The sequence below is a fragment of the Ornithorhynchus anatinus genome, chromosome 8 (genome assembly GCF_004115215.2).
Source record: "Ornithorhynchus anatinus isolate Pmale09 chromosome 8, mOrnAna1.pri.v4, whole genome shotgun sequence".
NCBI lineage: Eukaryota > Metazoa > Chordata > Mammalia > Monotremata > Ornithorhynchidae > Ornithorhynchus > Ornithorhynchus anatinus.
In genome coordinates this window covers 2,488,532-2,516,458 of record NC_041735.1, presented here as the reverse complement: position 1 = coordinate 2,516,458, position 27,927 = coordinate 2,488,532, and the positions used below count along the sequence as shown (strand labels likewise).

General features: G+C 46.9%; 1 protein-coding gene across 2 annotated transcripts in view; it reads left to right on the top strand.

The window, feature by feature from the left end:
* FAM81A (family with sequence similarity 81 member A) overlaps positions 1-22,489 on the top strand; it is a 37,929-nt gene extending 15,440 nt beyond the window's left edge. The window contains exons 4-8 of one of the 2 annotated variants that reach the window (XM_029070194.2): positions 11,278-11,407; positions 14,836-14,942; positions 17,100-17,235; positions 20,416-20,611; positions 22,005-22,489. In XM_029070194.2, the coding sequence (XP_028926027.1) occupies positions 11,278-11,407; positions 14,836-14,942; positions 17,100-17,235; positions 20,416-20,611; positions 22,005-22,147 (712 nt within the window). In that variant the 3' untranslated portion in view covers positions 22,148-22,489. Of the gene's footprint in view, positions 1-11,277; positions 11,408-14,835; positions 14,943-17,099; positions 17,236-20,415; positions 20,617-22,004 lie in introns of both variants that reach the window. The other variant, XM_029070195.2, reaches the window with a different exon arrangement.
* Positions 22,490-27,927: the final 5,438 nt, after the last annotated feature.

The following is a 27,927-nucleotide window of genomic DNA, read 5'->3' as shown; positions in this document are numbered from 1 at the left end:
ATGGGTTCAAATCCCGGCTCTGCCACTTGGCAGCTGTGTGACTGTGGGCGAGTCCCTTCACTTCTCTGTGCCTCAGTTCCCTCATCCGTAAAATGGGGATTAACTGTGAGCCTCACGTGGGACGACCTATGACCCTGTATCTGCCCCAGCGCTTAGAACAGTGCTCTGCACATAGTAAGCGCTTCACAAATACCAACATTATTATTATTAATAAGCACTCAATCGTGGCTCAGTGGAAAGAGCCCGGGCTTGGGAGTCAGCGGTCATGGGTTCGAATCCCGGCTCTGCCACTTGGCAGCTGTGTGGCTGTGGGCAAGTCACTTCACTTCTCTGTGCCTCAGTTCCCTCATCCGTAAAATGGGGATTAAGACTGTGAGCCTCGTGGGGGACAACCTAATCACCCTGTATCTCCCCCAGCGCTTAGAACAGAGCTCTGCACATAGTAAGCGCTTAACAGATACCAATATTATTACAAATACCATTGATCGATGGGTTGATACAGCCACTCCACCCTCTCCTGTGTCTCTCCGGCTCCTTCAGAGGTTGTTTGCCTCCCTCTGCGTGGAAGGTGGAGGTGGATGGGGCTTGAGGGAGGGAAAGGGGGGAACCCCAGGCTCTTTCCACTAGGCCCAGCTGCTTTTCCTTGCCCTCCAGCCAGCCGGAGCCAAAACTCCCATCTCAGCCGGGAGCCCTTCCTGCTTGTAGGTCTCTGCTGATTCAGTGCTTAACCAACACGCTAAATAAGTAATGGCAGTTCTGCTCTAAACGTGGCGGGTTGTGCCAGCTGCACCTGCCAGGTATTAATCTGTAATTGATGAAAACACTTCTGGATTTTGCGCTTTCTCTACGTGGGAACTCTGCCCAGAAAAAGATGCTTAGAGGATGGGGAAAAATGAGTGGTTCACAGTAAGCTCGTCCTCTAGACTTTAAGCTCACCGTGCGCGGGGAATGTGCCCCTTTATTGTTATACTGTACTCTCCTAAACACTCAGTACAGTGCTTTGCACGCATCGGAGAAGCAGCGTGGCTCAGGGGAAAGAACACGGGCTCGGCAGTCAGAGGTCATGGGTTCGAATCCCAGTTCTGCCACTTGGCAGCTGTGTGACTGTGGGCAAGTCACTTCACTCCTCTGGGCTTCAGTGACCTCATCTGTAAAATGGGGATTAAGACTGGGAGCCTCACGTGGGACAACCTGATGACCCTGTATCTACCCCAGCGCTTAGAACGTAATAAGCGCTTAACAAATACCAACGTTATAAGGGCTCAATTAATATGATCCAATGGAATGAATGAAGTAATATAAATTGGACAAGGACAGTATACACACCTGTTGGGATTTTAAATAAGGGAGCATTTTTTTGAGGAAGCTGGATTGAAAATTGGATTGAACCTGGATTGAAAATTGACCCCCACGGTGCTTTTCTTAAAGAAACTGAACACTCTCCTAGGTTCTACTAGTATTTGAAGGATTTGGAGGGCACGGTGTTCTTTCTCGCCACGCATGTGCAAGGATAATTTAGCTGGACTGTTTTTGTTGATTCTTGTACAAACTAGTTTGTGAAAGTCGTTCTACCCCGGGGAGTTCGTTTCTTAAGAATTTAGGGTGTGACCTTAAGATTTACATCTGAAATGAAACAGGAATTCGAAAGGCCGGGAGACGCAGCTTGATCTTTGGAAGCAAAGACCCTTTATAAACTGCTGGGGTAGAGGTAAGAGCAAGAGGCCACTGAGGTTATGTTCTCGAGATCACCCTTCTGAGGTGTCAGCACTGGTGGACCCTGACGCTGGATACGTGGAGAAAAGATTAGGGGCAGTAGGAGATGGAATTTAGGCAGGGAGGGATCAGTGCTTTCCCATTCTCCAATTCGTGTGGTAAGCAAGCCGAAAAAGCACAGGCCCGGAAGTCAGAGGACCTGTGTTCCGATCCTGGCTCCACCGCACATCTGTTGCGTGACCTTGGATAAGTCACTTCGCTTCACTGGGCCTCAGTTTCATCATCTGTAATATGAGGATTAAATCCTGCTCCCTCCTACTTAATATAATAATGTTGGTATTTGTTAAGCGCTCACTCTGTGCAGAGCTCTGTTCCAAGCGCTGGTGGAGATACAGGGTCATCAGGTTGTCCCACTTGCGGCTCACAGTCTTAATCCCCATTTTACAGATGAGGGACCTGAGGCGCTGGGAAGTCAAGTGTCTTGCCCACAGTCGCCCAGCTGACAGGTGGCGGAGCCGGGATTAGAACCCATGCCCTCTCCTAAGCCCGGGCTCTTTCCATTGAGCCACGCTGCCTCTCTGTGACTGTGAGCGCCGTGTGGCCGGGGCCTCTGACCAAGCTGATGATCTTGTATCTACCCCAGCGCTTAGTACAGTTCTCGGGACCCAGTAAGTGCTCAACAAATACCACCACCATCGCCCTTGAGCCTCCTTGGGAGCCCATTCTGCCCCCTCACTGAGCTCTTTGAACCCAGGGGCCAAAGTGGGGAAGGCTCTCACTCGAAAAGGACATGGGTCTTCCACCAGGTCTACCCGTAGGGGAGCCCCACTCTTGCCACTGTCCTTCTGGGGGGACCCCCGCCCTCCACCCCGGGGGTCTCACAATTTGGGGGGGAGTTGCTGGGGTTCCTCAAATACTGTAGGCTGTAAATTCCTTGAGGCCAGGGATCATGTCTACCAACTCAGTTGTACTGAACTCTCCCAAGTAGCCTGTCAATTCATTCATTCATTCAAATTTACTGAGTGCCTAATGGGTGGAAAGCGCCGTACTACCCGCTAGGGAGAGTGCATTACAATAACAAGCAGACACATTCCCTGCCCACAACGAGCTTACTGTCTAGAGTAAGCAGCGTGGCTCAGTGGAAAGAGCCCGGGCTTGGGAGTCAGAGGTCACGGGTTCGAATGCCGGCTCTGCCATTTGTCAGCTGTGTGACTGTGGGCAAGTCACTTAACTTCTCTGTGCCTCTGTTCCCTCATCTGTAAAATGGGGATTAAGATTGTGAGCGTCACGTGGGACAACCTGATGACCCTGTATCTACCCCAGAGCTTAGAACAGTACTCTGCACATAGTAAGCGCTTAACAAATACCAACATTATTATTATTATTATTATTAGAGGGAGGGGAGATGGACCTTAATAGAAATAAATAAGTTACAAAATAAGTGCAAAAGCACTTTGAGGGTGGAAGTGGGGAAGAACAACGGGAGCAAGTTGCCCAGTAAGTGTTCAGTAATTACCGGTCAGTCGGTCGTATTTACTGAACACTGTAGAGCACTGTACTGAGCGTTTGGAGAGGACAATACAAGAATATGACAGACACATTCCCTGCCCACAATGAGCTAACAGTCTGGAGGGGGAGACAGACATTAATATAAACACCATTGATTGATTGGAACTGGCACTAGGAGGTTCCTTCAGCTTCTGAGGGGCTTGGAGAGGATGACGTATCTCCCCTCTCGGCACCCCAGAATGAATCTTCTGGGAGTGCCCTGTGACTCTCCACTAACACTCTCCTACTACAACGCAGACCGCACACTTGGTATCTCTAATGCTAACCTCACCGCACCTCGATCTCTTCTATCTCACGGCCAACCTCTCGCTCACATCCTACCTCTGGCCTGGAATGCCCTCCCTCCTCCTATCTGACAGACAGTGACTGTCCCCACCTTCGAAGTCTTATCCTCCTCCAAGAGGCCTTCCCTGACTAAGCCCTCTTCTCTCACTCCTTCTTGCATTGCCCCGACTTGCTCCCTTTATTCATCTCCCTTCCCAGGCCCACAGCACTTATGTACATATCCGTCATTTATTTATATTAATGTCCGTCTCCCCCTCTAGACTGTAGGCTCGTTGTGGGCAGGGAACGTGTCTGTTTATTGTTGTACTGTACTATCCCAAGCGCTCAGTACAGTGCTCAATAAATACGATTGACTGATGGAGAAGAGAGACAATATATGAAGTGGAAAGGGAGGGTGAGGAGCTAAGAGATGGTGTGGTTAATTGGTTCTGAGCTCTGTGACTTTCTTGGAATCATCAGCTCCAATTGTAGAAAGCAGCATCTTTGAAACTCTTTTCAAGGATTTTTTGCAAATCAATTATTTTTTCTTTTTTCTGGAACAGTTTCCTAGCTACTTAAAGCACATCTCCACAAAGGCCAAACCCCATTTTCCTTCCCTTCTTCACTGCACTTGGCTCTGTAATCCTTAAGCACTTGATTTCCACCCACCCGCAGCCTTTAGGTACATATCCTAACTCTCTGCCAATTCCCCTTTCTGTAATTGAATTTAATGTCTGTCTCCCCACCTAGACTGAAAGATCTTTGCGGGCAGGGGTCGTGTCTCTTGTCTCTGTTGAATTATATCTCCCGAGTACCCAGTATTAATCCTTGACGCACAGTTAGCGCTCAGTGAGTCATTCCCCTCTCATCTGCTCACCCTCATCCCCCGTCGCATACATTCTGTTCCTCTAGTCAAAATCCTATGTTCCAAGCAAAACCCTCTCTGCTTTGATCCATTCTTTCTTTTTTCTTTCCTTTTCACAAAGTGAAGGATTCCTCCCTAGTAGACTTGGGAACAGAAAACTCCCTGAAGTGTTAATGGGAATTTGATGGTTAAGACTCAAAGTAAAATTGGGCTTCTCTGGCAGAGCTTCAACAATAACTTGGCAAGGACAATGGAATGATGTTGGACTGGTATAAATTCTCCAGTGAAATGATACTCTTAAACCATCAAGTTGCCACCATCTAATTGAGACAAATTAACACTTCACAATGTATTTCTTATGTCCCACCCAAAGTATTCCAAGGGGTGTTGTGTGGAGCCTTTGGAGAGAGTCAAAAGTGATGGGAGAGCTGGAAAACTGGATACTGATTATAACCTTTACTCCTATTATGGAACAAAAATTCCTTAGTCTAGAATTCCGGCCTTCCTTTGAAGTCCGGACAAATTATGCTCAGAATATCAATCATGCAATCAATCATACTTATTGAGCGCTTACTGTAGGCAGAGCACCAAACTAAGAGCTTGGGAGTGTACAGTATAACAGAGTTGGAAGACACGTTCCCTGCCCACAAGGAGCTTAAAGTCTAGAGGGGGAGACAGACAATATAATTTGCAGTGATGTATGCAGGTCTGACAACATCCAAATGTCTTTGCAGTGTTGTTAATCCTAACTGTGGTACTTCTAAAGTGCTTACTTATGTACTAGACACTGTACTGAGGCTGGGGTAGATTCAAGTTAATGCGTTGGACACAGTCCCCATCGCACGAGACTCACCGTCTTAATCCCCATTAAGGTAACCGAGGCCCAGAGAAGTGAGGTAACCGAGGCCCAGAGAAGTGAAGTGACTCGCCCGAGGTCACACAGCAGACAAATGGCAGAGCCGGGATTAGAACCCAGCTCCTCTGACTCCCAGTTCCATGCTCTTTCCACTAGACCACACTGCTTCGTCCTATGGTCGTTCACTTCTTAAAGCTGCCGACCCCTCCCCGGTTTGAATCCAGTAGTCCAGGTTCCTGTCCTGCTTGCCAAACCTGAGTCCAAGACCCTTGTTGGGGTTGAATTCCTCCTTTACACTTCGTGTTTGATAGAGTACAGAGAGACTTACGGAGTATGCCTGCAGAAAAGCCACAAAATTGGCATTAATAATAATAATAATGTTAATGTTAAGCACTTACTAAGTGCAGAGCACTGTTCTAAGCGCTGGGGTAGATACAGGGTAATCAGGTTGTCCCGCGAGAGGTATTTACAGATGAGGGAACTGAGGCACAGAGAAGTGAAGTGACTTGCCCACAGTCACACAGCTGACAAGCAGCAGAGCCGGGATTGGAACCCATGACCTCTGACTCCCAAGCCCGGGCTCTTTCCACTGAGCCACGCTGCTTCCCATCTCAGCATTAGCCATCTCAGAAACCGTGCCTCGTGCAGGCCAGGTTTCTTCGACTAGCCGACCGCTCCTCCGGGTAATCCAGAGCAGCTGAGGTTCAGAGAACTGGTTAGTTTGGCTAATCGATGGACGGATAAACAATCTTTTAGTTTAGAGCTCTCTGGTACGCCATTCTGGAAAATCCATGTTAATGATTCCTCCCTGCGTGGCCAAGATCTGTCTCCAGTTGATTATAACGTAACAAACGTTACAGCTTCACAAGATAAGTCCCTCAGGTGAAACATTAAAGGATTTTGTAAAAAAAAAATACCACGATAGAATTGAAATAAAAAAAGGGTTTGCGTTTGAGGCCACCTCTCTCCAGGCCGCTCTTAAGATAGGTTATTTCCCAAAGGAAAATCAATATTTTATTCATTTAATAGCAGATCTATTATTTGTGGTTACTAGTGACTCTGTGTGAGCATTCCCTTAGTCTGGCGGGGGGACCGGGCCTGGGCTAGATGAGGAGGGCACCTGATCTGCACATAATAATAATGTTGGTATTTGTTAAGCGCTTACTATGTGCAGAGCACTGTTCTAAGCGATGGGGGACATCAGGTTGTCCCACGTGAGGCTCACAGTTAATCCCCGTTTGACAGATGAGGTCACTGAGGCCCAGAGAAGTGAAGTGACTTGCCCACGGTCACACAGCTGCCGAGTGGCAGAGCCGGGATTCGAACCCATGACCTCCATCTCCCAAGCCCGGGTTCTTTCCACTGAGCCACACTGCCGTCGAGGCTTAGTCAGGGGGAGGCCCCTTGGAGGAGATATGCCTTTGATAAGGCTCTGAAGGGGGAGAGGGTAGTCGTCTGACAGATATGAAGAGGGAGGGTGTTCCGGACCAGAAGCAGGATGTGGCCAACTGATCGGCGACGGGGTAGATGAGATTGAGATAGGGCGAGTGGGTTACTAGAGGTTTGAAGTGTGTGGGCTGGGTTGTGGTAGGAGATTTGTGAGGGGAAGTAGGAGGGGGCAAGGGGATGGAGCGCTCTGGAGCGGATGGCGAGGAGCTTCTGTTTGAGGGGGAGGTGAATGGGCACAGACTGGAAGTTCTTGAGGAGTGTAGGCCGATTAGACTGTAAGCCCATCAATGGGCAGGGACCGTCTCTATCTGTTGCCGATTTGTCCATTCCAAGCGCTTAGTACAGTGCTCTGCACATAGTAAGCGCTCAATAAATACTATTGAATGAATGAATGAGGAGTGGGGAAACGCGGCCTGAACGTTTCTGTAGAAAAATGACATGGACAGTAGAGTGAAGTGTGGGCTGGAACAGGGAGAGACAGGAGGCAGGGAGATCAGCAAGGAGGCTGATTCAGGAATCAAGGCGGGATAGGATAAATGCTTGGATTAACGCGGTAGCAGTTTGGAGGGAGAAGAAAAGGTGGATTTCAGCGATGTGGCGAAGGAGGATTTAGTGACGGATTGACCGCGTGGGTTGAATGAGAGAGATGAGTCGAAGATATAACGCCGGGGTTCCGGGCTTGTGAGACGGGAAGGAGGGTGGTGCTGTCTACAGTGATGGGAAAGTCAGGGGAATGGATAGGAATGGATAGGTTTTGCGTGGAAAGATAAGGAGCTCTGCTTTTGGACATGTTAATCTTGAGGTGACAGCAGGGCATCCAAATAGAGATGTCTTGAAGGCAGGAGGAAATGTTGGACTGCAGAGAGGGAGAGAGATCAGAGCTGGAGATGGAGATTCGGGAATCATCTGCACAGCGGTGGTAGTTGAAGCCATGGGAGCGAATGAGTTCTCCAAGGGAGAGAATGGAGATGGAGAATAGAAGAGGACCCAGAATTGAATTCTATTTATTCTATTTCTAGAATTCTATTTCTAGAATTCTGTTTATCGCTATTGTTCTCGTCTGTCCGTCTCCCCCGATTAGACCGTAAGCCCGTCAGAGGGCAGGGACTGTCTCTATCTGTTACCGATTTGTACATTCCAAGCGCTTAGTACAGTGCTCTGCACATAGTAAGCGCTCAATACATACTATTGAATGAATGAATGAATTGAACCCACATCCTAGACAGGTGGAGGAAGGGGGCAGATATGCAGCCTTCTTGCCCCAGCTGCCTTTGATATTAAACAACAGCGTTGAGATGCCACTGCATTAAGCAGAAGGACGCCTGCTGAATGAACAGTATTTTTTGTCTGTCCATCTCAGTCTGTCCCGCTGTATATCATTCGTCTGCTTCTGACACTCTCTCTCTGCCCCTCCTGTAATACTGAGTCAGCGCAAGGACTTACCCTGGAAAATTTCAAGCAGCCTCAGTGCTGACCCGCCCTTGACCTTTGCCTTCCCTTCCCTCCTTTTGGAATTCGTATAAAAACTGTTGACAGAAGGCTGGAGTTCAGAGGCAGAATTAACTGGGAGAGGTGAACATTGCCCTCCTGAGCACTCTAAGAAGACTTCAGAGCTAATTCCTTGGTGAGGTTGAGCAGCAGCATGGCCTAGTGGATAGAGCGCAGGCCTCAAGTCGAAGGACACGAGTTCTAATCCCAACTCCTCCACCTGTCCTGACCCTGGGCGAGTCACTTAACTTCTCTGTACCTGTTATCTGTAAAATGGGGATTAAGAATGTGAGCCTCATGTGGGCCAGGGGCTTTGTCCAACTTGATTAGCTTGCCAATACCCCGGTGCCTAGAACGGTGCTTGACGCATATAGGAAGCACTTAACGGATGCCATCATCATTTTATTGTTATTATCAAGGCTGAAGATAACTGGGCTGGAATGCTCTCTTGTACATATAATCTTCGACTCAGTAACTTTTACTTTTAGCGTATACTCCCGAGTGGCTCCGCCCACGCCAGACAGTCGATAAACCCTGTCGACATACGGTCTAAGGGCCAAAAATCCGAACGAATGGGCTCAGTCGATGGGGACGCTAGGTTGGCAGCTTTGCTTGGTGCTGAGACCTGACCTATACTGTCCATGCATTACAACTGGAGACTTCTAGAACTGTCTTTTCTCCGGTAGTCTCTGGATTGGCCTCCAGAATTTCTGAAAGCGCGATGAATTGTGAATGCAGAGACTCTGTCTCTCCAGAACCTAATTGCGTTTGCAAATTAGGTGGCAACATACATAATTATTGGATGTTTAGGGAGTAAAAGGCCCGGTCCTGCCAAAATAAATATTTTAAGCGCAACCGAGCCAAGCCACTAAAAGGCAGCGGTAAAAATTGCAGGCCCAGAAATCATTCGGGGAGTGACGGTTTTGCCTCCTCAAGAACGGCCAGCTTAACACGTCGGGGCTGACGCCGTTGAAATGGCGGCTTTAGCCGTCAACTTGGCATTCCTAGTGGGAAAAGGGCTAGAGACATCAACGGTTCCTTTCCGGCTCTGAGGCAGAATTCAGAGTCGGGCCCCTTCCCTCCTCAGCAGGGGAGAGGAGACAAGGCCACTCCCGGGCCGGTAACTAGGGGGACGTGTTTCCTCCTGCCATCGCGAATAGGTGAAAAACAGGTACGAGATGTCCCAGTGGCCCTTGGCTAAATTGTTGCCTTGGGGAATGGTGAGCTGTACTCTCTTCTAACTTCTGCCATTTAAGCACACCCTTCCCGGTCATTTTTTTTTTTAATGGTATTTGTTAAGCGCTTACTATTTCCCAGGAATCAAACTTAAGCACTGGGGTAGATACGGACTAATCAGGTTGGACACATCCCCTGTCCCTCATGGGGCTCACAGTCTTAATCCCCATTTTATAGATGAAGTAACTGAAGTACGGAGAAGTGAATGACTTGCCCAGGGTAACCCAGCACACAGGGGGTGAAGCTGGGATTAGAACCCAGATCTTTCTGACTCCCAGACCCGTGCTCTATCCATAGGTCATGCTATCACCACGCGTCACCTTGGTGTTTGGATTTGTACTCTTTATTCACCCCTCCTGCAGCCCTACAGCATGTATGTACATATCCGTAATTTGTTTATATTAATGTCTGTCTCCCCTTTTAGACTGTAAGGTGGTTGTGGGTAGGGAAAATGACTGCCAACTCTGTTTAATTGTGCTCTTCCAAGCAGTCAATCCCGTGCTCTGCACTCAGTAAGCGCTCGGACTGATCGATTGAAGGCTGCTTCTTGTTGTTCCAGGGAACCTAAACCCTTCCCACAGATCTGCACCGTGCTGGGGCCTGGGGACAGTGTCTGCCCCGGTTCTGTTTCACCCTCCCTTCAGGACTCCCCAGCCCGCTTTGCGCTCCGAGACTTAACCCCAGGCCTTGATCCCATGGGGCCAGAATACCGACCCACGGACCTGATCCTGGTTTCCCCTTGGCTCGGTGGAGATCCTGGTTCAGCATGGAAAGGCACTTCAAGAATCCCCGTAATTAGAACTGATTAGTGGTTGCTTTTAATTGCTTCTGATCAGTGGAAGGAGTTGCGCTGTCATGCTGGACCTGAGCCTTTGGATTCCCGTGGGTGGTGTAAGAATTATTTTCTTCCTAGAATTGGCCCCTAGAGGGGAAATCGACTCCAAACCTGCTGCTGAATTGCCTGGTAACTGGCTGACATTTTTAGATAAGGGCAGGTGGCTGAATTAGAGAAGCAGCGGGACCTAGTGCGAAGCAGCGTGACCTAATAGATAGAGCACGGTCCTGGGAGTCAGAAGGACCTGGGTTCCGATCCCAGCTCTGCCACTTGTCTGCTGGGTGCCCTTGGGCAAATCGCTTAATTTCTCCATGCCTCAGTTATCCCATCTGTGGGATGAAGACTGTGAGCCCCATGTGAGACAGGAACTGTGTCCAACCTGATTAGCTTTTATCTACCCCAGCGCTTAGAACAGTGGCTGGCACATAGTAAGCGCTGTGCAAATGCCATCATTAGTAGGAAGAGCTCAGGCCTGGAAGTCAGAAGACCTGGATTTTCATCCCAGCTCCACTCACCTGTCTGTTGTGTGACCTTGGGCAAGTCACTTCACTTCTCCAAGCCTCAGTGACCTCAGCTGTCAAATGGGGCTTAAGACGGCGAGCCCTCGTGGGACAAGGATGGTGTTCAACCTGAGTAGCTTCTATCTATCCCAGCATTTAGTACACTGCCTGGCACATATTCATTCATTCAATAGTATTTACTGAGCGCTTACTATGTGCAGAGCACTGTACTAAGCGCTTGGAATGTACAATTTGGCAACAGATAGAGACAATCCCTGCCCATTGACGGGCTTACACTCTAGTAAGCACTTAACGAAGACCATAAAAACAACCCCCCCCAAATTCCACTGTGTATCTTTGAAATGGCAATGAAAAGCGTGCTCTGCCAAGTCAACTAGCATTTTAGGAGACTTATATGTTCTAAAGGGTATAATTCAATAGAGATTTGCCCATCTGTGATATGAACTTTAATTGCAAATTACCTTGCTGTTTCCATGAACAGGTGTGATGCCAGTATAGCTAGATTGTCTGCCGAGCACAAATCAACGTTTGAAGGACTTCAGCACTTGAACAAAGAACAGCAAGCTGCTAAACTTATTTTGGAAACCAAAATTAAAGATGCTGAAGGACAGGTATGCCTTTTGAAAGCAACCTTCTAACCTGGGGATTCCATTTTAGCCAGAGGATCTAGGTCACACCGGGAGGCAGCGTGGACTAGTGGAAAGGGCCTGGGCCTAGGAACCAGAAGGTCCTTCTGGCTCCTAGGTTAATTCTGGCTCCGCCACTTGTCTGCTGGGTGATTTGGGGCAAGACACTTCACTTCCCTGTGCCTCAGTTGCCTCTTCTGTAAAATGGGGATTAAGACTATAAACCCCATGTTGGATAGTGTTATATCGTAGTCTCCCAAGCACTTAGTACATGCTTTGCTCAGTAAGTAGAGTCGAATGAATAAATGAATAAATATTGACGGAGTCCCACTTGGTGCAGTGTCTGATGTAGTGAGTGCTTAATGAACATCATTAAAACTAATAATAAAGAGGATCTGCTTTGTTTCTCTGGAGGCGGGAAATGGAAGTTTTCCAGTAACTGCCCACACAGCTCCTGGACCAGCTTCTGAGATCAGAGAGCCCAACATTCCCATCCATTCTTCTGGATGAACGGGAGCCCCAAGCCTCACACCTCAGTCAGTCCATCATTGAGCACTTACTATGAGCAGAGCACTCTCCTAAGTGCGTGGGAAAGTACAACAGTCGGTAGAGCCGGTCCCCGCCCACAAAGAGCTTACAATCTACAGGGAGAGACAGACATTGACTAAATAATGGAGAGGGGACTCTGGCATTCGGTCCAGTTTGAATTGAGCGATTCCAGTCCAACTCCAAGACAAAACCAGACCAGTTCCATGTCCCCAGTGGGGAGCCCCTCTACTCCAAGCCCGTCCACTGGTCCAAATTCCCCGGTTGGCCCTAAAACCAGCTTGGTCTCCAGGATGAGGATGCCCTGGAGCTGGGCAGACTCCATCCTGTTTGTTTTTTTTTAAATGGTATTTGTTAGTAATGTTGGTATTTGTTAAGCGCTTACTACGTGCACAGCACTGTTCTAAGCGCTGGGGTAGACACAGGGGAATCAAGTTGTCCCACGTGGGGCTCACAGTCTTCATCCCCATTTTACAGATGAGGTAACTGAGGCACAGAGATGTTAAGTGACTTGCCCACAGTCACACAGCTAAGTGGCAGAGCCGGGATTCGAACCCATGACCTCTGACTCCAAAGCCCGTGCTCTTTCCACTGAGCCACACTGTTTCTACGTACACACTTACTGTGTGCCAGCCACTGTTCCAAGCACTGGGGTAGATACAAGGTAATCAAGTTGGACACAGTCCATGTCCCACAAGGGGCTCAGAGTCATAATCCCCATTTTACAGGTGTGGTAACTGAGGCACAGAGAAGTGAAGTGACTTTATAGTAATAGCAATAATAATAGTTGTGGTATTCGTTAAATGCTATGTGCCAGGCACTTTACTAAGCGCTGGGTTGGACGAGCAAATTGGGTTGGACACAGTCTCCGTCCCAGTGGGGCTCACAGTCTCAACCTCCATTTTACAGATGAGGAAGCCCAGAGAAGTGAAGTGACTTGCCCAGGGTCTTACAGCAGAGAAGTGGCAGAGCCGGGACTAGAACCCAGATCTTTCCAACTCCCAGATCCATGCACTATCCGATAGGCCTTGCTGCTTCTCCCACCCACACCCACCTCCGGGGGCCGGGAAAGTGAGCCGGGGGTTGCTGAGACTTCAGATGGTATTCCGACCACGACCCCTCTGCAGAGCCTGCGTTCTCTTCTGCCAGGCTGTAGTGCCACAGGGCGAAGAATTCAGATTTCGGGGGCAGGGGCAGCTAGGGCTCTGTGCTGAGCAGAAATGAAATCGCTTCCTGCTTTCACGCCGTCTGGCACCGTCAGTAACTGGCGGTTCAGTTCCACCTGCCCACTTGTTAAACTCGTTTTCACTTCGGGTCCTCAGACTGGCACTGTGAAAAAGCCTTTAGCGGGAAATCTTAGAGGCTGGGTAGTTCACGAGGGCGGTGCGGGAAACAAGACTCTTTTCTCGCGGCACATATTTCGTGCCTCGCTAAAACGTGTTCACACTGGTAATACTACGCAGCAGGTATAGAGTGCCTTTCACACAAGATTCTGTGTGTGACTCTAAACATCAATTAAATCTCAAAGCATTCCTCTCAGTGGCTCTTGGTTTACTTTTGGGTATACCGAAGCTTCACTTATCCATCTGTTGATCTGCTGAAAGTCAAGTCATTTGCCACATCATTCCTGTCAGGAAAGAGAATAAGCACATTTTTCATGACTCTAAAACAAAGTGAAAAACGTACGGTCTCTGGAATAGGATCGTTATTTCGACTGATCCCGTTCATTTATGAATTTCCATTTCCTCATTTCAGTGATTGGAATTCCTCATAAAATTTAGTTTGAGCTTAAATGTGGCACAAGGTTGAAGGCCGTATATATCCTTTTGTCAGTCATTCTTCACAAAAGTAATTTAGGATATTTTTGTCAACACAGTAACCTCTCGAAACCATTGATTGATGAGTTTAAAAAAATTGTTTCATGTACACAGTTTAGACCACTTATGCAGACTTCCAACATATCCAAGCCTCCAAAGATCTGGATCACTCAAGGCATTCTGTGGAAAAAAAAGTCAAAATAAATCGCTCTTGAACTGTAAGAAATTAAGCCACCCCTTTAAGCTCCAGTTTCCCCCGAAAGGACCTGAACCCGATCCAGTTTATTTTCAAAGAAGGAACTTAAAATGCCCTGCAGCGCTTTGGCATTGGTTCAGTTATGGGCACACGCTGTCTTGGATCTTCTGAGGCTGTTGAAGTGGTAACATGAGGCAAGAGACTGCACCCCTGGCTTGAAGATCAGTTGCTCGTCGCCTTTTATTAGTTTTTAAAAATCCCTTTGGCAGTTATTTCCTCTGGGAGTCAGGACCCGGGTTCCGATCCTGCTCTGCCACTTGTCTGCTGAGCAACCTCGGTCAAGTCACTTCACTTCTCTAGATCTCAGTTTCCTCATCTGTAAAACGGGGATTCGGTACCTGTGAGCAGTGTCTCTCTCTCTCGCTGTCCCTCCGCTTAGACTTTGAGTTCCCTGCGGGACAGGGACTGCGTCCAACCCGATGATCTGGTATCTATCTTAGCACTTAGTTCAGTGCTTAGAAGGTAGGAAGCGCTTAAGAGATACCTGTGTTATTTTTGTTATAATCTTGAAATGCAGTTGGAACCCGATAGAATTCTACAAATCTGATCTGTAATTATAGAGAAGCTCAGCGCCCCGTTTATGATCAGACAACTTAAGAAACCGTTACCTTAGGACGCTCTCCGGTTTGCCGATTGAAGCGTGCGGCTGAAAGCTAGAATTTGGCCTCCCGAGGCCCCAGAGAGAGTCTTGGGCGTGATTTTTAAGGAAGGCAGAGTCCTTCGAATTCCTTGTTTCCCAAAGTCACTTGGAGAGGAGATGGAGAAGACCGCGAGCCGAGGGTTCTCTTTTTCAGATTTGCCAGCTCCTGAATCGAGTCGACCTGTCGATAACAGAGCAGAGCACCAAGCTGAAGATGACCCACAGAGATAGCAACCACCAACTCCACCTTCTGGATGTGAAGTGAGTAGTCCCGTTCCGGGATAGGTTCTCGGAGTTTTCAAAGAATTTAAATATAAATTATATTTAGGAGGGCAGCCTGGATTTGTTGCCCTGGGCATCTAATGATGATAGTAATGATGGTGTTTGTTAAGCGCTTACTATGTGCCGAGCACTGTTCTGAGCTCCGGAGTAGATACAAGGTAATCAGGTTGTCCCACGTGGGACTCACAGACTTAGAGAAGCAACGTGGCTCAGTGGAAAGAGCCCAGGCTTGGGAGTCAGAGGTCATGGGTTCGAATCCCGGATCTGCCACCTGTCAGCTGTGTGACTGTGGGCAAGTCACTTCACTTCTCTGGGCCTCAGTGACCTCATCTGTAAAATGGGGATTAAGATTGTGAGCCTCACGTGGGACAACCTGATGACCCTGTATCTACCCTAGCGTTGGATTACAACAGTGCTTGGCACATAGTAAGCGCTTAACAAATACCAACATCATTTTTATTATTATTAATCCCCATTTTACCGATGAGGTAACTGAGGCACAGAGAAGCGAAGTCACGCAGCAGGCGAGTGGCAGAGCCGGGATTAGAACCCATGTCCTTCGGACTCCCAGGCCTGTGCTCTGTCCACTGCTGCGGCATCTCAGAGGCGCATTATTTCGAGAGAGGGTGGACGCCCTGTGGGCCGAGCACTGTACCGACCGCTTGACTGGACTGCGCTCAAGGAGTTTCCAGTCCAGTGGAGGAGACGGTCACCGCGTGGTATATGCGGCTTCAGCTGTTTGTCCAACCCACCTCCGTCCTAAGCCTCAGTTCCCTTTCAGGCGACAGAGGAAAGTTGCATCTGAGGCAGCGGGGTGGAACTCCTCCCTGTCAGCTCTCGGTCTGCTGTGGCAGGGCGGTGTGTCTGTTATACTGTTGTATTGTACTCTCCCAAGTGCTTAGTACAGTGCTCCAAACACAGTAAGGGCTCAATAAATTCAGTTGACTGACTGACTGCCTCTGGGCACGTGGCCCAACGGGGCAGAAGGATCACAAGAAGAGACCTGTCTCCAAAGGAGAGGAAGCTTGGAGGAAACAAATCCCTGAAGAATCATTTGGTTGGCTCTCGTTTTGCTTTAAAGAGGCCGTACATTCTGGTCTCCTGGTCAGAAATGGTTCAGGGCTTGGCTAGGAGCCAGAAATCACATATCGATTTTCGGGCAAATTCTGTTTAAGCCGTCACCCTCGACCCTTATCCCTTAAGGGTCAGGATAAGTCTGCTCTTGTCCTGACCATGCAATCTCTAATGGCCTTGGTTCTATCGATGCAACGGTCAGGACTGTAATATCTTTAAGGCTGTAATATCCATCTCCTTAATCCTTGCTGTGTTTAGGCTTTGGAGTCAGAGGTCATGGGTTCGAATCCCGGCTCAGCCACTGGTCAGCTGTGTGACTTTGGGCAAGTCACTTAACTTCTCGGTGCCTCAGTTACCTCATCTGTAAAATGGGGATTAAGACTGTGAGCCCCACATGGGGCAACCTGATTCCCCTGTGTCTACCCCAGCGCTTAGAACAGTGCTCGGCACATAGTAAGCGCTTAACAAATACCAACATTATTATTATTTAGGCACTAAAGGCACTGGGATGGCGTGATTTCTATCACTGTCCATTGACTCCATCGATCCTCTTCTGCTCTGCAGATTCCCGAATGCCACGGCGGGGCATGAGATTCCAAGCGCTTAGTACAGTGCTCTGCACATAGTAAGCGCTGAATAAATACTATTGAATGAATGAATCCCAGGTGAAAAGCGGCTTTGAACCCTAGTGGGGGCTCGTGCAGGGAAGGCAGAATTCACGCCTTGCTGGTTTCTCACTTCCACCTCTCTGTCCAAGCAAGAGTCTCCTAAGCACCATGAGACTTTTTAACTTGCCCCGGAAGTAGGTGAGCTGGTTCATATTAAAACAGGGCAGTCCCTCCTGTTTTCCTTCACCTTTTCCCAATCTTTTCTGTTCCCACCCCCCTCCCCCGAATGCAAGATCAAAGAGAGCTTTGATTCTCCCTCCTGAATTTTGAAAAAATAAAGTATCTTTTGTTTGGTGTGAGTTCATTCTAGGGATTTGAAAATTTGCATCCTGATAGGAAAAGAGATCTTCCTGCTCCTTTGAGATTCCCTACTCAACTCGTTTTCCTTCCTTAGATTTAAAGGGACTGTAGAGGAACTCAGCACCCAGATTTTGTCCGCACGGAATTGGCTTCAACAAGAGCAAGAACGGATTGAAAAAGAACTCTTACGGAAAATCGACCAACTCTCCTTGATCGTTAAGGAAAATAGTGTAAGTATCCACAATAAAATATGCAATTCTTGAAACAAACATTTCAAGGCTAAGATATTTGGAGCCATTTCAGTGATAGACAATAATAAATAATAACTACCGCTGATGGATCGATTAGACAATGTTGATTTTCTATTTGGTCTTAAATAAATCTTCAGATTCCCATTCTGCCAGTAATATCCACCCCGGCTGGAAGCAAGAACTCACTTTTTACCTGCCTATACCTTGGATTCTCTGATATTTTGTTGTGGTGGAGAGCTGTGGATTTCAATCTCATTAGACTCACGAGGCGTCTCTGACTCTTGAACATATCCCAGCCCCTTCTAATATTTGTTTAGTAAAGTTTTTTGGGTTTTTTTTTTACAGTCCCATTGAAAAATCCCACAGAGATCCTTCGAATGAGTTGATTATGCCCACCTATCAACACAGGGTAATTTTGTTATCCAAAAGAAAAAAGAAACCAAACAAAGCCAAAGAATGACTGTGGCTCTCAGTACCATGGCGCGTTTTCCCCGACAGAACTCTTAGCAGTCTCCTGCAGAACACAGTTGGGAAACCGCTGGAGTAGAGCTGATTTACAAAGAATTTTCAAAAAACATTAAGTTATAGGTATTCCATTTGCCCAGTGAAATGGCATTTGTCTCTCCTCATGGTCAGTCACCTTCTCCCTCCACCAATTCTCATTTCCTTCTACTGTTCTGCTGCTTCAGTGGCTGAGAGAGTGGTCTTTGTTTTAGTATGGCAGAAGTTCAGCGTGGCTCAGTGGAAAGAGCACGGGCTTTGGAGTCAGGGCTCATGAGTTCGAATCCCAGCTCTGCCACTTGTCGGCTGTGTGACTGTGGGCAAGTCACTTAACTTCTCTGGGCCTCAGTTCCCTCATCTGTAAAATGGGGATTAAGACTGTGAGCCCCACGTGGGACAACCTGATTCCCCTATGTCTACCCCAGCGCTTAGAACAGTGCTCGGCACATAGTAAGCGCTTAACAAATACCAACATTATTATTATTAAGTTATATAAAATGAGTTAATAAAAATAACCTCATGTCTACATATCTTGTCAAGTGGAGCATGCTGTTTTCCCCCTTTCCAGAGGGCTTATCTTCCATTCCCGCATGGCCTCAGGGAAAGAGCCCAGGAGTGGCAGTCCTGGGACCTGGGTTCTCATCCCAGCTTCCCCTTTTACCTGCTATGTCTCCTCGGGCAAGTCACTTAACGTCTCTGGGCTTCGGTTTCCTCATCCGTAAAATGGGGATTAAATGACCAATACCCCTCCCTCTTAGCCCCGGACGGGACAGTGACTGTGTCTAATCTAATGGTCTTGTGTCTAATGCTCTTGCCTCTGCCCCAGAGCATAGCATAGTGCTTGGCACACGGTGGCATTTATTAATCGCTTATTATTATTGTGGTGGTTTTTCTCATTTTCTCTCCTAATTCTGCATTTTTACTTTCCTATAAAAGATTAACGCCGATAGCAATTTTCCTCTGTTTCGTGATTTCTCGTTTAAATACCATCCAGTCATGCTTTATCAGTCTAAAAGGCTCATCTTCTCATCTCCCAACTTTTTGTCCACTTTGTCCAAGGCATTTTGCACCTTTAGTCCAGGTATTTCTTTTGCTAAAATCACCTCTCCTCCAAGAGACTTTCCCTGACTAAGCCCTCATTTCCCCTCTCCACTCTTCCCCCTGCGTCACCTGTGCATTTGGTTGTAAACCTTGAAATACTTTGAGACTCACTCCACTTGGGTGCCATATCCATATTCTCTACTATTTCCCCTATCTGTAATTTATTTTTATGCCTTTCTCTCCCTGTAGACTGCAAGTTCCTCGTGGCCAGGAATTGTCCTTCCCAACTCTATTCTATTGTACTTCTCAAGCACTTAGCTCTGCACAGAAAACACTCAATAAATACCATTGACTGAGTGACTGATTGATTGTCACCGGGTTTCCCTTTCCCTTCCTTACCTTATCCATGAATAAGGCAGATAGAAAGCGCTTAAGTATAAAAATAATAATGATAACGATAATAACGAAAAATGCTTTATGCGTACTGGGACTCTCACAGTTTTGGACTTTTTCACTAGGAAAGCAGCGTGGCTCAGAGGAAAGAGCCTGGGCTTGGGAGTCAGAGGTCATGGGTTCTAATCCCGGCTTCGCCGCTTGGCTATGTGACCTTGGGCAAGTCACTTCACTTCTCTGTGCCTCAGTGACCTCATCTGTAAAATGGGATTGAAGACCGTGAGCCCTATGTGGGATGACCAGATTACCGTGTATCTACCCCAGCGCTCAGAATAGTGCTTGGCACATAATAAGCAGCTAACAAATACCCACATTATTATTATTATTATTATTCATTCAATTGTATTTATTGAGCACTTACTGTGTGTACTTTTATTCACCAGTCAGCCCCACAGCACTTAGGTACTTATCTGTATTTCTTTTATCTGTAATGTCTAACTCCCCCTCTAGACCGTAAGCTCACTGTGGGCAGGGAACGTGTCTACCAACTCTGTTACCTTGTCCTCACCCAAGTGCTTAGTACAGTGCTGTGCACACAGTAAGTGCTCAATAAATACAGTTGATCGATTAAGTAGCTGGAAGCATTAAATGGAAGCAAAACTCATTTTCCGGTTTATAAGGATCATATACTACTCCTACGCTCATTCAGTCAATCATTTATTAAGCACTTACTGTGTGCAGAGCACTGTACTAAGCGCTTGGGAAAGTACAACAATAAAGGGTGACATTCCCTTCATCCAAAGCTTACAGTCTAGAGGTACAGCTAGCCTACAAACAAAAAGTTGAAATTGGAAACTAATTAATCATTTTGTTTTTTAGAAAGACTCAAACTGACTTCTTCAATCCCACAGCTTTGTTCTTTTTGGTACCTCTTACAGTTTTGCCCCCCAATTTGCTCTTAATTTGCCTTATTCTCTAGAAAGAGAGTCCTGAAGGAAGAGGAAAGAGGTAAATGCCAGGTAGACTCAATTGTTTTTAAGGCCTGTTCTCTCATTTCCACTTGGCCTTCTGGGATTCTGTTTAGGCCTTCGGTTTGTTTGCCAGGAATGATTTTTTTTCTGGTTGGGGGAGAATGGTGAATGATTGTAACTTAGCAAAGTTTATACTCGTGCAATTTCATTCTTTCCTGAAATAAGCAAATAGTATTACTTTCACTCAATTCAGGAGATCAGCGAAAGGATCATAGAGAAGAAGTTCAGCCAGATGTCAGCAAAACTGGATAAAATAGAAGAGATACAAAAGAAAAATCTGGAAGCACAGAGGCCAAAGCACGACGAAGAGAAGATATATGCCCGAATCAGTAAGATTGAAATTCAGATGAATGAGGACATACAAGGAATGAAAGCTGAGTTCAATGCTGGTAAGGTAAAGAACAGTTGGTAAAAATGGCATATTTTTCATTCTGAATTTATAATCTTCTTTTAAGGTACTTTTTAGGCGCTTACAATATGTCATGCTCTGTTCTAAGCACTAGGGTAATAATCATGATATTTTATTCAGGTTGGTCCGCTCCCTGTCGCACATATAGCTCGCAGGTGTCGGAACTCCCTCGCAGTAAGAGGGAGAACAGGTATTTAATCCCAATTTTACAGATGAGGCAATAATTTTCTTCTCATCGTCAGCGTGTTCAGAGTACTGTACTAAGGGCTGGGGAGTAGCCATCTGAAGCAAATGAAATATCCCTGGCCTCTGAGGACTTACAGGCTTTTGAGGGAGATAGCCGGAAATTTTTACAAATTACGTCTTCCCCTTCAGACTGTGAGCTCCATATGGGACAGGGAATACGTTCAACCTATCTCGTGTCTACCCAGCACTCAATTGCCATGCATGATACATAGCGCTTATCAAGTACAATAATAATGATAACAATAATAGTAGTAACAATAATAATAATAAAAAATACCGGAAGCCAGGGGAAGAAAGAGAATACATCGGAGAATAAAGCCGATACGTCAGGTTGAGATAGCTAAATAAATAATTGACTGTATAATCGAATATGCGTGAATGCAGGCTTGGCATGAGTGCTCAGGATGGTATAAAATTCTAAAGTGTTAAGGGTGGTTAATGGACTGCTGTGATTTGATGGTCTTGGGAATTAATCAGGGAAGGCTTCTCAGAAGGAGGTGGCGTTTTAGAAGGGCTTTGGAGCTGGGGAGAGCCACGGTGTAGAGGAAAACGGAGGTTTTGGAGGAGAGGAGAGACATGGGCCGAGGGCCGTTTTCAAAAAAGATCGGGCAGCAGCCACCAGAGGTGGGGAAAGGCTGGGAACCAGCGAAGAGGCCGATTCAATAGTATGAAATCTCAGTGCGACAAGAGTTTGAAACAAGGTGTGGAGCGCGGGGCCGTCCATAGGTGTCGGAACGGTCACCGGAGAGTAGAAACGTTTGGGAGACATTGGATTACGGGGGACAAGTGAAACTGAAATGGATGCTCGAGTCAAGATTTCAGTAATATTTAGGTGGGATTTTTCTGAATTATTTTGGGCCATGTTTTTAGACTCCCACGCAGAGATTTACTCCAAGGTCCACACAAGGACTTAAAGAAGCGATAGGCCTAAGTTAAAGATACATCTTTAGGATAGGCAATCCTAAAAGTACAGTATGGAAAGCCTGAAGCTTTTTTTGGACCTTTTGTTTCTGCATTTATCAAGCGTACACTGTCATTTTAAGTTCTGGCTTTTCTATAGACTTTTGACTTTGGAAATAATCGTGGTGTTTCGTTTTTACCGTCTTAACTGTTTCCCATCTTCGAAGGATTTGCAGCCATTTATGAAAGCATCGGGTCGCTGAGACAGGTTCTCGAAGCTAAAATGAAACTGGACAAGGATCAGCTCCAGAAGCAGATCCACCAGATGAAGAAGCAGGAAAGTCCAATGAGAGGCGATCTGGGACTGTGAGGGAGAAGAAGAAGAGGTCGTTTACAAGGGCCCAAGGAGCCGAGGGCCGTCGCCACACCCCGATTCCTCTTCTCCGCGTCGTGCATGTGTCAGATGACGCCGTCCCTGGCCGAGATGCTGGTCTCGACTCCGGAAGATGGTCTCCACTTCGTCAAGGATGGCTAGTAGAATTCCACAAAGTCATTGCACTTGTAAATATTTATTGCAGGGATCGCAGTTTCCTTTTGGAAAGGTTTTTTTCCTTGGTATTCTGTGGATAAAAAGACAGCAAAAGGAATTTTTTTATGGTATTTGTTAAGCGCTTACTATGCTCCAGGCACTGTAATAAACCCTGGGGCGCATACAAGCTAATCAGGTTGGACACAATCCCTGTGCCACCGGGATTAACCCCCATTTTACCGATTTTACCCCTAGTGGGTCGAGCAAGGACCTGGGAGTCAGAAGGAGCTTGCTCCGAATTCTGACTCCGCTACTTGTCCGCTGTGTGATCTCGAGTAGGTCACTGAACTTCTCTGGGCCTCAGTTACTTCATCTGTCAAATGGGGATGAATACCGTAAGCCCCATGTGGGCCATGGACGGTGTCCAACTGATAAACTTGTCTCTACCCCAGCACTTAGTACAGCGCCTGGCACATAGTAAGTGCTTAACAAATGCCATAAAAAAAAAAGTAACTGAGGCACAGAGAAATTAAGTGACTTGCTCAAGATCACACAGCAGACAAGCGGCAAACCCGGGATTAGAACCCAGGTCCTCCGACTCCCAAGCCTGTGCTCTTTCCACTGGATGACGCTGCTCGTTATTTTGAGATTTTCTTCTGAAGATTCAGGTTAAGCATTCTCAGTGATGCCCCCCATTTTGAAAATACCAGGTTGAAGGTCGGGGGGAGCGAGGGCAAAGGTTTATTTATTAAGTATTCTTACAGTAGCCGAGAGAATCCTTGTTTCCAGGTAGATCCTAGTTTAAAGTGTTCAAATCCACATTTGGGGCTTACTGTTATTGTCGTTCACAACATTTCTGGCTTCTCTGCCTCCCTGCCTCCTCCAATCTTCTCTCTAAAAAGTAAATTTCCATTTTATGAAGTTCAGATAATGCAAGCAATTGATCACGATCCTTTAGCTGCCAACCTACCCACTGTACCTCGATCTCGTCTATCTCGCTGCCGACCTCTCGCCCATGTCCCGCTTCTAGCCTGGAACGCCCTCCCTCTTCATATCCTACAGACAATTACGCTCCCCACCTTCAGACATTATTATAGGCACATCTTCTCCAAGCGGTCTTCCCTGACTAAGCCCTCACTGCCTTTTCCCCCCGCTCTCTTCGGCGTCACCCTGATTTGCTCCCTTTATTCACCCCTCTCTCAGCCGCACAGCACTTATGTACATATCCGTGATTTATTTATTTATATTAATGTCTGCCTTCCCCTCTAGACCGCGAGCTCGCTGCGGGCAAGGAACATGACTACCAACTCTGTTATAGTGTATGCTCCCAAGTGTTTGGCCCAGTGCCCTGCAGACAGTAAGCGCTCAATAAATACGAAGGATCGGTATTATCCAGTCAAGGGGGTATGTTGGTTGGCTATGATCTGCTTATGCACATACACTTTATCCACTGCCAGTGATTTGAAGTCATTTTGGAATTTCAGGATCCCTATTCTGTAATCTGAACAAAGGACCTGAGGCTAGCTAAAGAATTTGTGCGTTTTAATCGTCGTAAGAGTTGATGCCAACTGTATTCTTGTGCCTTGGTTTATGATGTTATTCCGCTGTATTACTGTGAGGAATTTACTACCACAATAGAAGGCATGATAATCCCTCAAAAGTGATGTAAAAATGAGATGCTCTATGTATTTTATGAATATATTAGCAGTTTATATCAGTGTTGGAAGACATTGGAACCTCAATATCTTCAATGAAATAGAATTTCATACTTTTAAACAGAAAGGAAGATTCAAAATTGGTATAGCATTTTACAACAGTATTACCAAACTTTCAACCAGATGACCACACTCATCTTGGAGTGTTTTATTTTCAGTTGCCATATTTTATGAAACCTGGAAAATGGGCACCGATGAGATCATCTGATCTAGATGGAATGCACTTTATGTTTATAATTTTTCCCCGGGGAAAAACTGATCTCAACTGTGAGGGAGCCCCCGAGGGTTAAAAAAAAAGAGAGTATTTTTTAATTTGGGGGATTTTTTTCACTGATGACTCAGGAAAAGCAGCACATTCTATTTTTAAGATGAATCATAAATGAAATATATAACTGGCTACTACTGTTCACCCCTGTGAAATATATATATATATATATATTTTTTCCCCCTTCCATTTCTTGGCAAAGATCAAAGAGGCTAGGACGGAAGTCCTAGGTTTAGATATATTCCATAAGGAGTCGTGAATATTTCCTACGATCCAGTACGTAGTTTCCACTACCTCACCGTGTACCTTTGCATCTGCAGTAACGCAGCAGCCTGTAAGAAAATGCCGCTCCCAGTAAGCCCGGGTGGGTGGGGGAGGGGGCAGGAAACTGTATTTTAATTCTCTTTTGTGATTAAAAATGTATATTTCACTGCTGCAGCCACCTGACCCCTGAGCTCGGTTCTCACCTTTCACGTAGAGGAGGGACCTTGAGCCCGCCAGGAAATGAATTGAGGAGATAGGAGAAAAGCTGCTGTTTTCCTCAGCGACTCCCTCCTCCAAAACCAGGGCCTGCCTCCCTGGATGGAGAATCACGTCTACTTTTCTCCATCGTACTCTTCCAGGTGCCCTCTCTGTCCAGTCCCCTGCTTGGAGGGAGCACTCAAGTATAATTATTATTGTTATGGTACTTGTTGAGCGCATATTATGTGCCAAGCACCGGGGTAGATACGAGACAATCAAGTGGGACACGGTCCCTGTCCCACACGGGACTCACAGTCTAAGGTGGAGGGAGTAGGATTTGATCCCCATTTTATAGATGAGGAGACTCAGGTCCAGAGGAAGCAAGTGACTTGCCCACGGTCTCACAGGAGACAAGCGGCAGAGCCGGGATTAGAACCCGGGTCCTCTGACTCCCAGACCTGTGCTTTTCGCACTAGGCTTCCCAATTCTATTGGTCGGTGTATTGATTGGCGAGAAAGTGGGGCTAAGCCCCAAACTGGACTTTGCACTAAGAGAAGTTGGCTGAATGCTGAATTTCTCAGGCACCTCTGATGACCTTGTCTCCCATGAGATAAATTTGTTCCCTTATCGCGGAAGCTTAACTGTTAAGTATCTCCACTGTTCCTTCCTGTTGCAGAAATTTGTAATAAACAGGATCTTAAAACCCCAAAGGAATGAAATGAGAGAAAAAACAGTATGTACTGTGTGTGATTTTTTTCTTTAAAAATGTTTTTTATTGTAAGAACGGTAGTGCTGACTGAAATATCTTGATGGCGAACGGGAGCCTGAAGGCACCAGGAAGTGCCGAAGGGACCACTTGTGTGCTAAGATGTCCAAGAATGTGGATTCCTTTCGATACAGAATTCTCCGAGGTCCGCTCTCTCCGTCTCGGGATTACATATGACATTTGCCGTGACTTGCCCTGTGGCTGCTGCACCGTTTGGATGGCCTCAAGTTGTTGAATCTGGAGCCTCCTTTCCCCAAAGCTGTGTAGTCTGATTCCTGTGCTCCTCATTAATTAATTGGGCTATCTGTTAAGCTCTTATTAGGTGCCAAGCACTGTACTAAGCACTGGGATAGATAGAGGATCATCAGGTCCCATATGGGAAGCAGCATGGCCAAGCGGATAGATAGAGCCCGGGCCTGGGAGTCACAAGGTCGTGGGTTCTAATCCCAGCTCTGCCACTTGTCTGCCGTGGGATCTTGGGCAAGTCACTTCACTTCTCTGGGCCTCGGTTACCTCATCTGTCAAATGGGGATTGAGATTGTGAGCCCCATGGGGGTCAGGGACTGTGTCCAACCCTATTTGCTTTCATTCATTCAGTCGTACTTATTGAGCGCTCACTGAGTACAGAGCCCTGTATTAAGCGCTTGGAAAGAACAGTTCAGCAACAGAGAGAGACACTTCCTGCCCACAACAGGCTCACAGTCTAGAAGGGGGGATGTATCCACCCCATCCCTTGTATCCCAAGTATCCCAAGATGTACCCACCCCAGCGCTTAGTACAGTGCCTGGCACATAGTAAGAGCTTAACAAATACCACAATTAATTAATGAGGAGCACAGGAATCAGACTGCACAGCTTTGGCAGTCTGTCCCTCATGGGCTCACAGTCTTAATCCCCATTTTACAGATGAGACAACTGAGGTCCAGAGAAGTGAAGTGACTTGCTAAGGTCACACAGCAGACAAGTGGCAGAGCCAGCATTAGAACCCAGGTCCTCTGACTCCCAGGCCTGTGCGCTATCCATTAGGCCATGCTGCTATTCTCCCAAGATTCACTGCTCTTCATTCATTCATTCAATAGTATTTATTGAGCGCTTACTATGTGCAGAGCACTGTACTAAGCGCTTGGAACGTACAAGTCGGCAACAGATAGAGACAATCCCTACCCATTGACAGGCTCACGGTCTAGTCGACTGCTCTTCCGGTCGCCCCCTCCGGTTCTCACGTCCACTGAAACTGACATTGTTCAGTGATTCCACGTGGCCCTTAGAGAACCACAGCCCTACCTGTTTTATTACACTTTATTACACTTTGCTCCTCTAATGTCATCCTACTCTGCCCACTCTGCCTACTCATCCCAGCTCTGCCACTTGTCAGCTGTGTGACTTTGGGCAAGTCACTTAACTTCTCTGTGCCTCAGTTACCTCATCTGTAAAATGGGGATTAAGACTGTGAGCCCCACGTGGGACAACCTGATTCCCCTGTGTCTACCCCAGCGCTTAGAACAGTGCTCGGCACATAGTAAGCGCTTAACAAATACCAACATTATTATTATTATTATTACTCGCTGTACCTCGATCGCATATATCTCCCAGCCAGCCCAGCCTGGAACTCCCTCCCTCTTCATATCCGACAGATGATCGCTATCCCCACCTTCGAAGCCTTATTAAAGACACATCTCCTCCAAAAGGCCTTCCCCGACCAACCTCTCGTTTCCCCTTTCCGCCCCCCACCTCCGCATCCCCCTTGCATTTGAATTTACACCCTTTTATTAAACCCTCCCTCAGCCTCACAACACTTAAATTTATTTGTATTAATTTCCGTCACCCCCTCTAGACTGTTAAGCTCGTTGTGGGCAGGGAACGTTTCTACCAGCTCTGTCTTATCGCACTCTCCCATGTGCTTAGTACACGGTAAGTCCTCAATGAATATGATTTATTATAATAATTATTATTGTACTAAATGTTTACTATGTGTCAAGCGCTGGAGTAGATTCAAGATCATCAAATTGGACACTCCTTGACCCACACGGGATTCACAGACTCAGGAGGGAGGGAGTATAATTCGATCCCCATTTTATAGATGAGAACACTGAGGTCCAGAGAAGTGAAGCGACTTGCCCACGGTCGCACAGTAGGCACCCAGGTCCTCTGACTCCCCGGGCCGTGCTCTCCCACTAGCTCACGCTGCTTTCCAATTCCAGTGGTCGACGTATTGATCGGCGCTGATGAAGTGTTGACTGGGGACATTTCGTTTTCAGCTGATAAAGCAACTTTCGATGATTTTCCTCAGGCCCCTTCTTGGAAACCTGGCAAGAAAGGGGATGGGGGAGAGAATCAGAGGATGTCTCTTCTACTCCTGAACCTGTGGCATCTTAAAGTCCTGTGCGGGCCTCCCCGATTCCTGAAAATTGACT